Here is a 14,478-nt window from a genome sequence, read left to right on the forward strand (position 1 = left end):
TCCAGAGCCAGGAATTAGAGCAAGTCTTTCAGAGTAAGGTATAGACTCTCTCTCAACATTATACTTAGCATTGTCCTGTTTAAAATTAAACAAACAGACAAACAAAAAACTTTTTATTTTTAAATGTGTACTGCTTTTTAAGCCAAGCATTTGTGGTGGGTATTGTCCTCTATTGCCTGTGTTTTGCAAAGACTTTGCAAAGATGCAGGTGTTAAGCTGCAGAAATTCCAAGTCAGACTCAAAAACCTCTTTTTCCTATTGTTATATAATTAAATTGTATTATTCTATTGTGTTCTTCTCAAATGGCTCACTTCCCTCTTTTGCAAAATATTTATGGTATTTTTCCAGATTTCCTTGCTTTGATGATTATTGCCCAAAGAGACATCATCGATACAGTGTGGAGTGTTGAGTCTAAAATCTTTTTCACAAACTTGAAACTTGTTCCTTTTGGACACACTTGTACAGGGTGTTGTGATTTACGTGGATTAATCAATTATGTGGGCTTGTAAAAACCTGAAAGTATTTATGGAAACTAACAGTAAATGCTACGTAAGATATATAGAAAAGGTGCAAGACACAATCCCTGGCTTGAAAAATCTTTTGATGTTGTTAGGGGAGAGTTGGAGGTGCACATGAAGCAAAGCTCAATTCTTTAATAATAGTATGTAACTAGGGACTAATTATATAAGGAAAGTTAGGAATTTTTGCATATCAGAAAGTAGATCAGAGAGGTTATAGAGGTAATGGACAACTTGGACTTTTCAATATGAATAGAACTTGGCAAGGAAGAAGAGAGAAGGAAGCATCATTCTAGTGGGCATGGGGAAGAGGAAGTAGGCCTTATCATGGTATTATTATACCTGAGCAGAGGATGTATGATGGGAGAGTTGTAGGAAATTGAGTTTCAAAAGACATGTGGGGAATAGTGTATAAAGGACCTTGAAACTCCTCCAAGTAGAGGAGTTTGGATAAAATGCAATAGAAAATAGGAAACCATGGAAGGTTTTAAATCAGAGCCATGAAGTGGAACCCTGTGAGGAGTGAGAGCAGATGCGGGGGTCAGTGTCAAGTTTCAGACAGACCAGAAAGGAGGTGCAGCAGTAATGTAGGAGTGCAGGTGTGAGGGCCTGCGCTGGGATCGGTGATGAGGGAGGGCATGGAGGGAAAGGACCAGTGCAAGAGGCTCTGCAGAAGAAAAATCAGCAAGCCTGGAAGATTAAGTGGGCACAGAGGGGCAAGGAAAGCACTGAGACAAATAGTACTGACCAGTTGGTATTGATGTAAACAGAGGATGGGAAGGGGAGTTGTGTAAGGCGAAAGCTGCTTTTGCAGGGAAGTCTTTACTTTTGAGAAAGAGTTTTCCAGGATTGGAAAGACACTAAAGCTTGGAGCCGGGATGAAAGGGCAAACCTTCTTTTGGGTAGTATTCAACAACTCAGACATAGCGGAAACTTTAAGGGTAGGTAGTATCCCAGAATATTGTGGTGGCCTTAGAGAATTCCTATTCATAATGCATATATTTGTTATTTCTCTTAGAAAACTGCTTCAGGAATACACAGAAACATGATTGGTAGCACTGTAGTATTAATCTTCCCTGCAAAATTCCTTATTATTACAAATTTGAATGGTTTTAAATGTTCTTTAGTATTTAAATAAGTATTTTAGGACATAACAGCAAAATTCTTATTTACTCAAAAAATATTCATTTCAAAATCCCCATGTAGGAGATAGGTGGTTCTAAATTTGTGATTAAATGAGCGTAGAATTTTCTATCTTCTATCTTCTGTATAGCAAATAGAAGTATGATATATATAATATGTATGTATTTGTAGAAAATATTATAAAATATTTGTATAAAATATATATACTAATATTCTATGAACAGAATATTTGAGAGCTAGTGTAGAGTATACTAATTAAAATGGAACTTACATGTGAAAGTAACATGAGATTTTTTTTACCCATTTTAGCTGAAATATAAGTAATAGCCTCTTAGGTGTGTGTTCTGTGGTTGCTATGGATGACCTCATATTCAGACATTCTTTGGAAAAGACCTTTGAATACAGATTGGTAAAGTACCTCTCATTGAGACCACTGGAATAAAATGCATCACATCATTTTCCAGCCATGTCTGCCTGTCAAATGAAATATATTTGTTTGTAAGGCAACAAACAAAAAGCCTCTCTCAGCATGTACAATTTTCCACTTCAGTTTGTGGAAAAGAGGACCATGTTGAAATCATTTGAGGTGTGGTATAGGTTGGTCAGTCTTGGAAATCCAGAGGGAGGGTGCCCAGTGCATTGTTACCTTTCACATGTTGTTTTTCAGGAGATGTCTGTAATCAGTCATCTCACATATGGTTTGGAAAAGGCTTGTCTCACTGGCAAGCAAACAGTTATTTAAGTACACAATCCACTCTACTACTGAAACAGTTTTGCCAAACTTATCCAAGTATTCTCACATGCTTAAAGATGGTATAAATATCATTTATTGCTAGCAGTTTTCTTCAGACTATATGGAATGTCTTCCTGCTGCCTGCTCTAAGTGTCCCAGTTTACATTATGGCCTTTACCGCTTCTGTTTGATGGAGTGATCAGTAAAAATTTAATGACACTATAAAATAATAAAAATGTCATTAATTTACCACGGACCTTGGATGCAGTGGTTGTAAAATTACATTAATAAACAGAATTTTTTTTACAACAAAAAGCATTGTTACGTGGGAACATATAAATAACACACATAAATTTAAGAGCAATTTTACTGTTAGCACACACATTATTATGGAATAGCCAGTAAGTGTATAAAACATAGTATATAAAATTTTATTAAAATATACTGTGCACATCAAAAATTCAGCTTTTATCTAAGTGCAAAGAAAAGCCATTATTATGTGCTTACTGTTTCATTGCTGTTCTTTCCCCATATCACAATTTTACATTTGTTGCCAGTGAGAGGGAGTTGATTTTTTTTACTAGATGAAAATAAACCTCTGTTTTTTCAGTTATCCCAAATTCATTCTCTCTCTCCACCCGTGCAAAGACAGAAATGATCAATCTTGCCATGGTAGGGAGGGAAAAGTTACTAATTTAATGCAAAGTTAAAAATAATGCCTGAGGAGTTGAATGGTTTGTTCAGTGACACTGGAAATAAGGGATAATAATGCAGCAGTCTATCTGTCATCAGTGAGGCTGCCCCGTCATTGACTCTGATAATATGTGAAGATGATGAATGCTACCGTCTTGTGGCTTGTAACATTTAACATTCATCAGCTCTCACTAAAGGGGGCTTTATCATTTAAATATCTTTATTTAATATGCAACATCTACCTCATACATCATAATTTCAAAGCACTTAGAGAGCCAATAGTCCTACAACACAGCAGAGCTGACTTTAATTTTTTTCAATAACTTTTATGTTGCCTGCATGTTTGTGACTGACAGTGCATAAGTAAGTGTCTGATCACATCACTGCATGTAAAACGCACATTTCACTGTCATCATGAAGACTGGGAAGTTTTCCTGCCTGGAGGGGTTGAGATTAAAATTAGCATTGAGGTGTTTTGTTTATATCTCCAAAATATCTACTTGCGAGCTATGTAATTTGCGAGAGCTAGTTCAAGTGCATGGAAAACTTGTAGTTAAGAGCTTGCCACCCACTGTCTATGTTTTCCTTATTGGGGCATACCCATTGGCACTTAATGGCCAGAAGTTGAGGGCCTCTTGGAACTAAAGTATCCTTGAAATTCTCTCTGTACCTCTGTCCACATTCTGTATTTACTAGGCTCATGTTCAACCTCACTGGTAAAATCTTTGCTTAGCTCAGCTGCCCAGAGCTAACTTGTAGACATCAGACCCTCTTATCTTATAGTTATGTGGCTGGCAAATAAATATTCTGAGCTATTCTTTGAAGAAAAGAAGGAAATCTTCTGGGAGACTAGGTAGAAATTTATATGAAAGGGCATGGCTTTGCAGGGTCCTTCTTTAATCTCAAACACAAGTGCTTAATATTACCAAATATAAAATGCAGCCCACTGCCCAAAACAATTTTTATCATCGATTTATTTTCTGCCTATTTAACAAGTGTTTCATGGGATATTCTTCCTCGACTTCTACTCTGTCAAAATATTGATATTTTATAAGGAAAGTATCTCTGCAGAATAATTTTTTTTCAATGAAGTCAGAAAAATGTATGACTTCAAAGACACTGTGAATATGTTGTTGAATGTTCTGAATGTTTTTTGTTATGATTAAAAACAAGCTGATAATACTGAATTGTGAGTGCACTTCACTTTTTATAAAAGAAAAGATATTATCATCATGTAAGCTTTGTTGTCTTAGGATTTTACAAACCATGGCATGTAATTTTCCCTCTTCTCCTTCCTTGTCAAAATATTGATATTCTTTCAGGAACTTTATTTATTTTTTTTTACTGAGAATATTTTTCCGGTAAAATCAAAGAGAATGAATGACTAGAAAGATACTTGAAATATGCATATTGATAGGTAGCACAGTCTGTTGATTTTCAGAGAAAGTTGTTTTTCCCCCCATGAAAATACAGATAAAGGTTGTTCTTCCAAGAAGATTGCAGGTGTCACATCAAAACTCCTTCTGCATTTAACATAGGGAAAGCATTCACATGCAAACATTTGAAATGTGAAACAATGTGATAAAACAAAGGTTGAATATTTTGCTTTCCCTGGTACTGCTTATTTTCACTTTAATTCTTTTTCTTTACATCATGACAACCAAAAGTGCTACTCAAAAATAGAAATTGGCTGATTAAAAACAGCTGTCCTCCCCCCTACAATGTGTGAAACTCTCCTCTGGCTTGTGGTTGCTCTTTGTTGTGGCCTGCATCTGGGTTAATTTGTTCTTGTGCAGCGGCAGTGTCACATAAGAAGATATTGGGGAACCATACCTAATTTGCTTTTTATTTTCACTCTGTTTTTTATAAGTGTGGTGTTTCAGAGGTTTCCCCACATACCGCTATTGTAACTAGTTAGTATTACCCAGTTGGGGAAATTCATGATCATAATTTTGTTGCAGTCTTTCATAGAAATGTTGCTAGATTAAAGCAAGGTTTATACTGTGTTTTCTTCCAACACAGATTTCAACATATTCCATGATGAAGGGGAACTGGAAGACTTCCTGCACAATTTGACTGATGGGAATTAATTATAGAAATATAATGATATTCAAAAATAATCATATTAGAAAGCACAAATGTAGTGAGACTGTACAAATGAGACACAGCCTCTATCAAGTAATTGTATGTTTGCTCTTTAAGAATATTTCCAAGTTTCTAAACATCTTACAGAAGAGAACACTCAAGAGTGTTTCCGTCTAATGCCGAACATGCCTAGTACAGAACTAGGTCATTGAACAATAGACTGAACAGCAATCAGTCCTCTACTGCTGCATAATGCATTAAGTATAACATGCAGAAACCATTCCCGGAGCTGGAAGCTGCTATTTCATGTCTGTAAATTCAAGCTGACATGACATTTAATATTGTTTCATAGTAATGAACAACAAGGTTTCATTCATTCATAAGCACAGCACAAAGCCAAGTTTGAGTCTGGAGAGTAGCAAGGAGGAGAGAAGGGGACACGTGCTGTGTTTCTGCAGACAGGAACACCATGTTAATTATGATCAATGAGCCCTCTGCTACTGATCCAGAGAGCTACAGGAGGAGAGTTCACTGTGATGTTTCAGACTCCTGATCCTAGAAGAACAGGTTAACAATTAAAACATCTTTGTGTTTCCCTACTATAATGGCAAGAGTATTTAACTTTCCTGACTCAAGGCCTGACTAGGAGTAATGTTCTCCTTTTCACTTACCAGGAAGTTACAGTTCAAACTCCACAGCAAAATAATAGTATCAAAGCCATCATCTAGTCTGCCTGCTTCGAAATATTTGTTTCTGAAATCTTCTTGCCTAAAATTCTGATTCGTATTTTTCCAGGAGTACCAATGCAAACTATGATCTCTAAAAAGGAAAATTCCTCTCCCATTGAATAACAGTATATTTTAATGGAAACTGCTCTTTCAAATTTGGCAGTTTTGGCTCACACCTTTCATTTGCATTCCTTTTAGAATACTGGAGCAAATCCAACAGAGAGATGTGCAGTACAGCCCTGGCAGGTTACCTGCCACAGATTTCCTTTCCTTATAGGTGCTATGGTTTAGGTGCTGTCAACACTGTCAGTGCCATAAACAGGCTTTAGTGGAATCTTCCTGAAAAGTTTTCTGAGCTCAAGTTGGTCAGAAATGATGTTTGTAAATCCAAGTTTTGTCCATTAAGAAAGATAGAAACTGGAAGGAAAAAGTGGCTGCTTTGGAAGCTAGTATAAGTCTCTGATTATTCTTTCCTCTAGGAAAGAACACGCTTTGAAAATTTGGGGCCCCAGTTAACAGGAAAGTCAAGTGAAGATGGAAAGCTGGGCCCAGGTGTCATCGATCTTACTCGGCCAGAAGATGCAGAGGGTGAGTGGCTTTTCTGTTCTGCTGCTCTGTGTGTTTCTAGAGGTGTGCCTGAGGCAGATGTAGGATCTTCATGGTCTTTCTTGGGAGTCACCAGATCAATTTTCTTGGCATATCAGAAAAATGTTAGGCTTCATTATATGTTATAGTTGAGGACTTTGAAATTCAGCTAGATTGTGTGTTACTGAACACATAGCAATCCAAATACTTCAAGGTGCCATTTTAAAGTTTTAAAATCAAAGAACCCTCTACATTTCAATGAACAACAGAATTCTGTGTTTCATCCACCTCATGACATTCTTATTAAAAAAAAAAAGAGACAAACATACAAAGGAGGATTTTTTACCCCCAAATCAAGTGATTCCCAGGTGCAATCAAACCATTTTGGAAACTAAATTATAGTTTGAAGCAGATCTAGCATAAAATTAATAATTGCTTGGGCAAGGCCCAGCCTGTGTCTGGGTACTAACCGTTATAAAGTCTTTTGAAAGTCAGGATGGAAAAGACTAGCTTTACTCTCAATGTGTTTACCCACAGCACCATCAATGCCTGTCCGCTCCTCTTTCTTTTCTGTTTGTTTGTTTTAAATACACAAGCAGCAAAACAGCAGAGATTGCTCCCCAGAGGCTGTTTACAATCTGTGAGTTAAGTCAGCACTTTAGTAGTAGCGTTGCCTGGTTATTTACTGTGTCATCCCAGAGCAGGGACTGGTCTTCCCGTTAGCTGTTCCTGTGTCAGAATCCCTCCCACCAGTCAGGGAAGATTATTTGTTCTCTTTAGAGTAACACAATACTTCATCCATCTCAGGTCCCAGCTAAAGTCCTTTAGCTTGAGGGGAAAAATCTTACTATTATCCCTTTTACTGGCAGGATTCCTTCCAGGACCCTAATCCCTTGAAAACACATGAAGACATTTCATAGCAGCATCTGAACTGAGCATGGCTTCTAGTGATAGCTTGGGGCCATCCGAGGCACTTCAGAAATCCCTGGCATGAGCACTAAGAGATGGGTAGTATCAGACATTAGGAAGTACTTCAGAGAGTTTTCAGAAGGCAGGTTTTTCATGCCAGTGGGAGAGACTAATGTTTAATGATAGTCCTGGGTACAAGGTGTTAAAATAAACTCTGATTGGTATGTGCATGTGTGAGGGGAGTGGGGAAGGAAGGGAAGGGAAGAGGAAAAGGAAGTGGGGGAGCAGGAAAGGAGGAATAAAGAGGACTCAAAACCAGAAATAATACTCACTGTCTTCCATGCAGAATGTGTACTGAGAGCACGGTGACACTGACATTTTTATAGGCACTTAGAAGTACATGATTTCCCCCCTGGTGAGGATTGAGGTTCCATGGTCTAGGGAACTAGTTATTCAGGTGTGGCACATCTCAATTTTGTTGGAAGATGGTACTACAGAGTACCTAAATCTTTGACCAGACACAGTGAAATAATACTTTTCATCACTTTGGAGTATTCAGTCTGTTAATTTTTCTGTAGACTAGGAGTTACAGAGTTCTATTGCCTTATCCTTGTTCTAACAGGGTTTTCTTAATCTGTCATTCAGTTTTCTTCACTTACTTCTTGCTTTTGTTTTTTTTTGCGGTACGCGGGCCTCTCACTGTTGTGGCCTCTCCCGTTGCGGAGCACAGGCTCCGGAGGCGTAGGCTCAGCGGCCATGGCTCACGGGCCCAGCTGCTCCGCGGCATGTGGGATCTTCCCAGACCGGGGCACGAACCCGTGTCCCCTGCATCGGCAGGTGGACTCTCAACCACTGCACCACCAGGGAAGCCCTTCACTTACTTCTTAACTGTACAATAGGTATAAAGTCATTTGCCTCTCAGTAATGCTAATAATCTAGTTGATGATATCATGTGCTTGGTAAGTTAAAAATCATGGTCAGAGTTATTAACCATTATGAAAAGAAAAAGTGAAAAGCTTAACTGTAGAGAAACATACTGTATAGAAAAATCTGTGGAACTTCCATTCAGTATCCAGATTGTCTGGATTCAAACCAATTTCCTAGTTACTTTGCTTTTTTTGAGCAAACATTTATCAAGCATTTATATGCCAGAGAATACGCTAAGCTTTTAACACGTTTTCTCATTTAAATCATATACAACTCTGTAAAGAAGGTATTTTTTTTTCCATTTTACAGATGAGAAAATTAAGGGTGAGAATAGTTAAGTAACTTGCCACAGGTCACATAGCTAGTAAGGGTAGAGCTGAGAGTTGATCCCAGGCAGCCTGGCTCCAGAACCCAAGCCATGAAGTACTGCGCCCCCTGTATATACGGATGCAGAAGTGGTGCCTTCATTTTTCTGAACCAGCTCCTTGTGACCTTCCTCAGTATATGGCCCATTTCCTCTCCCCTAAATATAGCAAGTCATGCCATGCACCAGCTCTCGTGTTACTCTGTCACACATAGCAGCAATGCCTGATGACTGTAATAGTAGAAGGGCTGTAGTGGCCCAGGAGCTTAAGGAGCGTGTGAAAACCTCCCTTCAGAAGCTTGCCCAGAGTTGCCATTGAGCCCTCGTGTGCTTTTGGGGGACTGAGTTCATGAATGGAGTCAAGTTACCTGCTCTAAAACCAACAGAAGTGCAGTGCCTTTGTGAGGACTGCTGGGATGCGCAGCAGCCTTCTGCTGACTTCAGGATATTTCCTGGCATCTGTTCAAGCGTAAGCTGATTGCAAAGCCTGCTGGAGTTGCAGTTCATATTAAAGTCAGAGTAGATAACAGGTACACATACTTTCTCCACTTTGCTCCTCCATATTTCCCTTAAGAGGAAGAGTAAGAAGGAAATGAAGTGAAAGAATACCTAAAAAATTTATTCACTCCTTCAGTCAGTCTTGGTCTAAAAACAAACAAACAAACAAACAGACAAACATTTCTTGAGTGCCTGTTCTGTGTGCCGGTCCCTGAACTAGACGCTGGATAAAGCAAAGGAAGCAAAACAAATATGTTCCTGACCTCTTGGAACTTAAAGTCTAGTGAAGAAAGACAGAAGATTAAAAGGGTAATGCATACATAGGTACATAAGACAGATATAATTATCACTGAGAAAAGTACTAAGAAGATCAAGACTTCTTTGTTCCTCACAGAGGTTCAGGGCGAAAGCTACTTCGGTAAGCTCCATTGGCAGGTAAGTTTTGTAGCTGTCACCCAGGATGTCATCCCTTCTTAGTCCACACATGATCATCTCCATGTTTCCTCTGGCTTTGGACCAGTTAAAATCTTTTTCCAGCTTTATTGACATATAATTGACAAATAACATTGGTGCAAATTTAAGGTGTACAATGTAATGATTTGATACACGTATATATTGGGAAATGATTACCACAGTAAGGTTAGTTAACACCTCTGCACCTCACAGGTTACCTTTTTTGATGAGAAAATTTAAAAACTACTCTGTTAACAACTTTCAAGTATATAAGACAATATTTTTAACTATAGTCACCCTGCTGTATATTAGATCCCCGGAGCTTATTCATTCATCTTTATAACTGGAAGTTTGTACTCTTTGACCAACATCTCCCCATTTCCCCCACTGTCTAGTCCCTGGAAACCACCATTGTACTCTCTGTTTCTATGACTTCAGGCTTTTTAGATTCCACGTATGTGTGAGATCATATAGTATTTGTCTTTCTCTGTCTGACTTCACTTAGCGTAATGCCTTCAAGGTCATCCATGTTGTTGCAAATGACAGGGTTTCCTTCTTCCCTTTTATGGATGAATAATATTTTTATCACATTCAAAATATGTATATATAACTATATAACATATTACGTACTATATGTAATACATAATATCATTTATCACATGAATTTATATATATGTATATATAAAACAGTCTCTTTATCCATTCATCTGCTGATGTATACTTAGGTTGTTTTCTGTGTCTTGGCTATTGTGAATAATGCATAATGGCAGCTTTAAGGGGCTATGCCCTTCTTCTCCTTGCACCCCATTCTCCTGTGTGGCTTCTGAAGTGACTAAAGTAAGCCTGGCTTTCCAGGAAAATGTCTGCTGCCAGTTGCAAAAATGCCAATATCACTTAGTAAGCAACTTGTAGACCTGCTTCATGGCTTTGAACATGGAAGCAGCAAGGGAAAGGTCACCAAAAGAGGCAGCTGTGCGTGTGTATTAACCACTCATCAAAATCAAATGACAAAACCGTAAGCCAGGAAAACAGAAATTAAAAATATAAAAGGCAAATGTCTTCAAAATTTTATTTTTAAAGTCCAGCTGTTATTTGGCTTGAATATGACAAGACAGCATTTCTTGTTCACCACGATATTTATAAAACTACAAATTCATCGGTGCTGGGGGCTTAGGAAACATGTTTAAGGTCCTGTTATACTTTGGAGCATTTGTTGGCTTTATACGTATTGAGCGCACAAAAGTTGTTAGCTCCTATGTAGGGCATGTAAGGAAGAGAGGACTCAATTAATTGAGTCTGTCACCACGTATTAAGAATGACGAACAGATGTTTAACTTTTTATGGACTTTTCGTACGGTGTTTCCCCTCTCCTTGTTCTCCTTAGGCAAGAGTGCAATTCTTATCCCAACCCTCCTAATTTCAGGGTTGCAAGGTATAGTAGAAAGGGCTGTGGTCTGGTTATTGGGAAATTTGGATTAAAGTTTCTTTGCTAAATGAAGGCAAGTAAGTGACGAATGCCCCTGGGCTTAACTTTATCTTTTAAAAGAGGTATGTTGGATTCCATTATTTCTAGGGTCCCCTCCAAATGCAAGATTGTTATTAGGGTCTTCATGAAACATAGAGTGTGTTTATTACAAGAAAGGTGATCTGTCCACAGTAGCTTTCACTTGGTTTTTTCTTGAGAGAAATAAAAGAGGAGACCAATATCTTTGAGAGTATATTTGTACCACTTGCTGAATCGAATGTTCAAGTCTTTGATCTTTTCTTTTTATTAATGAGAATGATCTTTTCTTTTTATTAATGAGAAGATCTCTCCAGTAGCATTTCCTAATTACCTTTCACAGATGGACCGCCCCCCACCCCCCGCCTTCTTCTTCTCTTCCCCCCAGCAACGGTAGTTGTAGCCCGCCTTATTTTTTATATTCTCTCCATCCTGTTTCCTCTCTCTCACACACCTGGGGCCTCTAAAGGGACACTTTTCTTTTTTTCTGTTTTTCAGAATAGTTTGGGTAAGAAAACCTTCTTCTAACACCTCTTTTAATTCTCAAATTCAATTATTGTGTCCCAGCCTCAGAGAGAGGCAACACCTCATTTTGTTTTGTTTTGTTTTGTTTTTTCACACCTCATTTTGACGTGGAACATAGTGGAATATGAGCTCTAAAAGGGATGAGCTCTGAAAGTGATTACCATTAGGCAGGCTTTTGGACCCTGGGTTGGAACTGTAATGATGTGCTGTCCTCCATGTATTAAAAACTTGCATTGCTTTGAATGGAAATGGATATGTGCACCAAGAATAACCCCTTTTAGAAGGGGTTGCTCTCAGGTTCTCAGATTTGCTTAGAAAGGTTTTATAGATTTGTACTGAATTTGTGAATTGGATCCCAGCCAAGATGGCCTTAACCCTTCTGAAAGCTTCATTTTTTTTGTGAACTTCTGATTGCTTCTAAGTTTTAAATCTCAGGATAGCTTTATTATTGTCAACTTAAGCTCTCTGTTAATAGACAAATAACAGGGACTGCAACTTTTCCTCTTTTTCCTTAAAAAAACGCACCACTTAATGCGAATGTCTTCTCCTAAAAATCCTGCTTACCCTTTGATCCATACTCTGGGAAATCTTTGAAGCTTTTCACATTTCCTTTCCCCTCCCTGGATCCTTACTCCTGGTAGAAAAGGAAGATTGACCTGATGATACACGGCTCATTCAAGGCGTCAGAGGAAAGCTGTAGTATAATCTGGGGAGGGATTTAAAGGCTCCATCTGCTTACGCTTTGGAATGTAAAGGTCACTATCTGTTCAAGCCCACCAGAATACAGTGCTTCACATCACAACATCTAGATTCGCAGCATTGGAATAAACGAGAGACATGTAATCAAATTTACAATTCCATCCAAGAAATCCCTTTTTATATTCCTGACAAGTAGTCATCTCACTTCTGTTCAAATGCCTCTAATAGTCTCATGACAGAAAACTGACTACTTCTTGAGAAGCTCATTCCGGTTCTAATTTTTAATTCTTTGTTATTTGTCTTTGCTTCCTTATAACTTCTACTCATTGGTTCTAGTCTGACTTTTGGATTCCAACAAAATAAAGCTTACCATTTCTCCACATGACACCCCTTCGGATATTTCCTCAAGGGTTAGAAAACTTAAATTCCGGTTGTTCTACCCTAAGCAAGTCAATTTCTTTCCCTGAATTTTCTCAGCTGTAGATGAGGAAGTTGGTGTAGATGATTTCTGGTTTTTAAACTCTTATCTTACTGCTGTACAATTGAAATCATTCACCTTTAAGTCAACTAGAAAGAAACAAGTGTAAATTGGGGACCATACCGTCTTTAAAATAAGTGAAATTATTATTGAAATATATCAGAGATGAGATGTCTTTGTCCAAGAAGGTATCCAAGTACTAGATTGTATACCAAGAATAAAAGTTGGGGAATTATACATATTAAAATAAAAGACCCAGGGAAATCCAGAGGGAGCACCAACCAGAGCTTTGCTGTGGGGTTATGGGTCTGGCCTTCCATAGCTGCCTAAAATAGCATTTCCAGCCATCTCAGAAAAATGAATAGGCAAAGCAGTCTGTATGGAACCAGCAGGCTGAGGTCTGAGGCCAGGATGGGTGGCCAGGGAGACCCCAGACATGGTGAAAACTGAGTAACAGCCACACAGGCTGGGAGATAAGCAGAGTTCAAAAAGCCCTTGGCTCTGGACTAACTCTGCGGTATCACAAAAATGTATTTTACTGTGGATATAAACAGTTTTAGAGGATCCTGTGCACCAGTTTATATCAGCACTATATATAAAGTGCAGCTCTCTTAAACAAGCAAATAAACTTCTCTTAAAGAAATATATTTGCTGTGTCTTAAAAGCTCCCAAATAACTTTTAATGTTGGTAGAAAACAATTTCCATTGAACTTTCCAAGTGATGGATAGTCCTGATGGGATAAGAGAGTGAAATGTCAAGATTCTTGTATAACTCCATCCCCTAATACTCCATAAAGCGAATTCAACCTGCTTCTTAGAGTTGCTTAAGCTAGAGAAGCCCAATCAAAGACCCAGCCTCCCTTTCGTGAGGAGCCTAGCCCTGTCCAAGAGCTGGTTTCTCATTGGGCTGCCTCCTCTAAAGAGGTATCATTGACAGTGTCACCACACACACAAAATTATCTGGTTTTCTGACTGAATATCCTCCGTTCTGGGGAAGAAATGCTTGTCTATGCCATTACTGAATCACACAGAAGTGCTCCCCCATCTTGCTGTAGCAACTGGGTGACAAAAGATTTAACGCCATCTACCATGAAAATCAGATCCGAGACAAGAACAGCCGGCACGTGTTCCCAATGGGGCTGCAAAATCAGTCTATGGTTCCTCAGCAGTACATATGTCTGCCTCACATAAACCAACATATTAGAATAAACGCTGGCTGATAGAAGTCTATCTGCCATGTCTGGACTGTGTAGTGACTGTTGAGGTGTGGACCTTGTCTAGTTCCCTGTCCCTAGAATCCTCTTCTCTTGGCAGCGAGAGCCACTTGACTTCCCATCTGCAGGCTATAGAATTCAGCCCAACCTTAGGCTGGTGGAATTTAAAGAGTCTCAGGCCAATTTGGTGTGCTCTTTAAATTCTCTCTGCTTAAGGTCAAGACCAAACTTGAGAACAACCATTTTTTCCCTTTTTTTCCCCCCAATTGGTCCTTTCCTTCTTTTCAAGTTCTGATAACTGTGCTTCTAACTTATTCACAAAATTCAATAACTGACCAGCTCTCCCCTATTTTCTGTTACTGACTTCCCTATCTTTTTTTTCTTTAACTAAGAAATTCTTACCTTTGAATATCTCCTTCTTTTAG

General features: G+C 38.6%; 1 protein-coding gene across 1 annotated transcript in view; it reads left to right on the top strand.

Annotated features, from left to right (window-relative positions):
* Positions 1 to 14,478, top strand: part of SOX6 (SRY-box transcription factor 6) — a 397,267-nt gene that overhangs the window by 352,550 nt on the left and 30,239 nt on the right. Inside the window, exon 13 of the mRNA XM_060303470.1 lies at positions 6,380 to 6,488. Within this exon, the coding sequence (XP_060159453.1) occupies positions 6,380 to 6,488 (109 nt within the window). The remainder of the gene's footprint in view (positions 1 to 6,379; positions 6,489 to 14,478) is intronic.

Source organism: Globicephala melas, chromosome 8 (assembly GCF_963455315.2).
Source record: "Globicephala melas chromosome 8, mGloMel1.2, whole genome shotgun sequence".
NCBI classification, from domain to species: Eukaryota; Metazoa; Chordata; class Mammalia; order Artiodactyla; family Delphinidae; genus Globicephala; species Globicephala melas.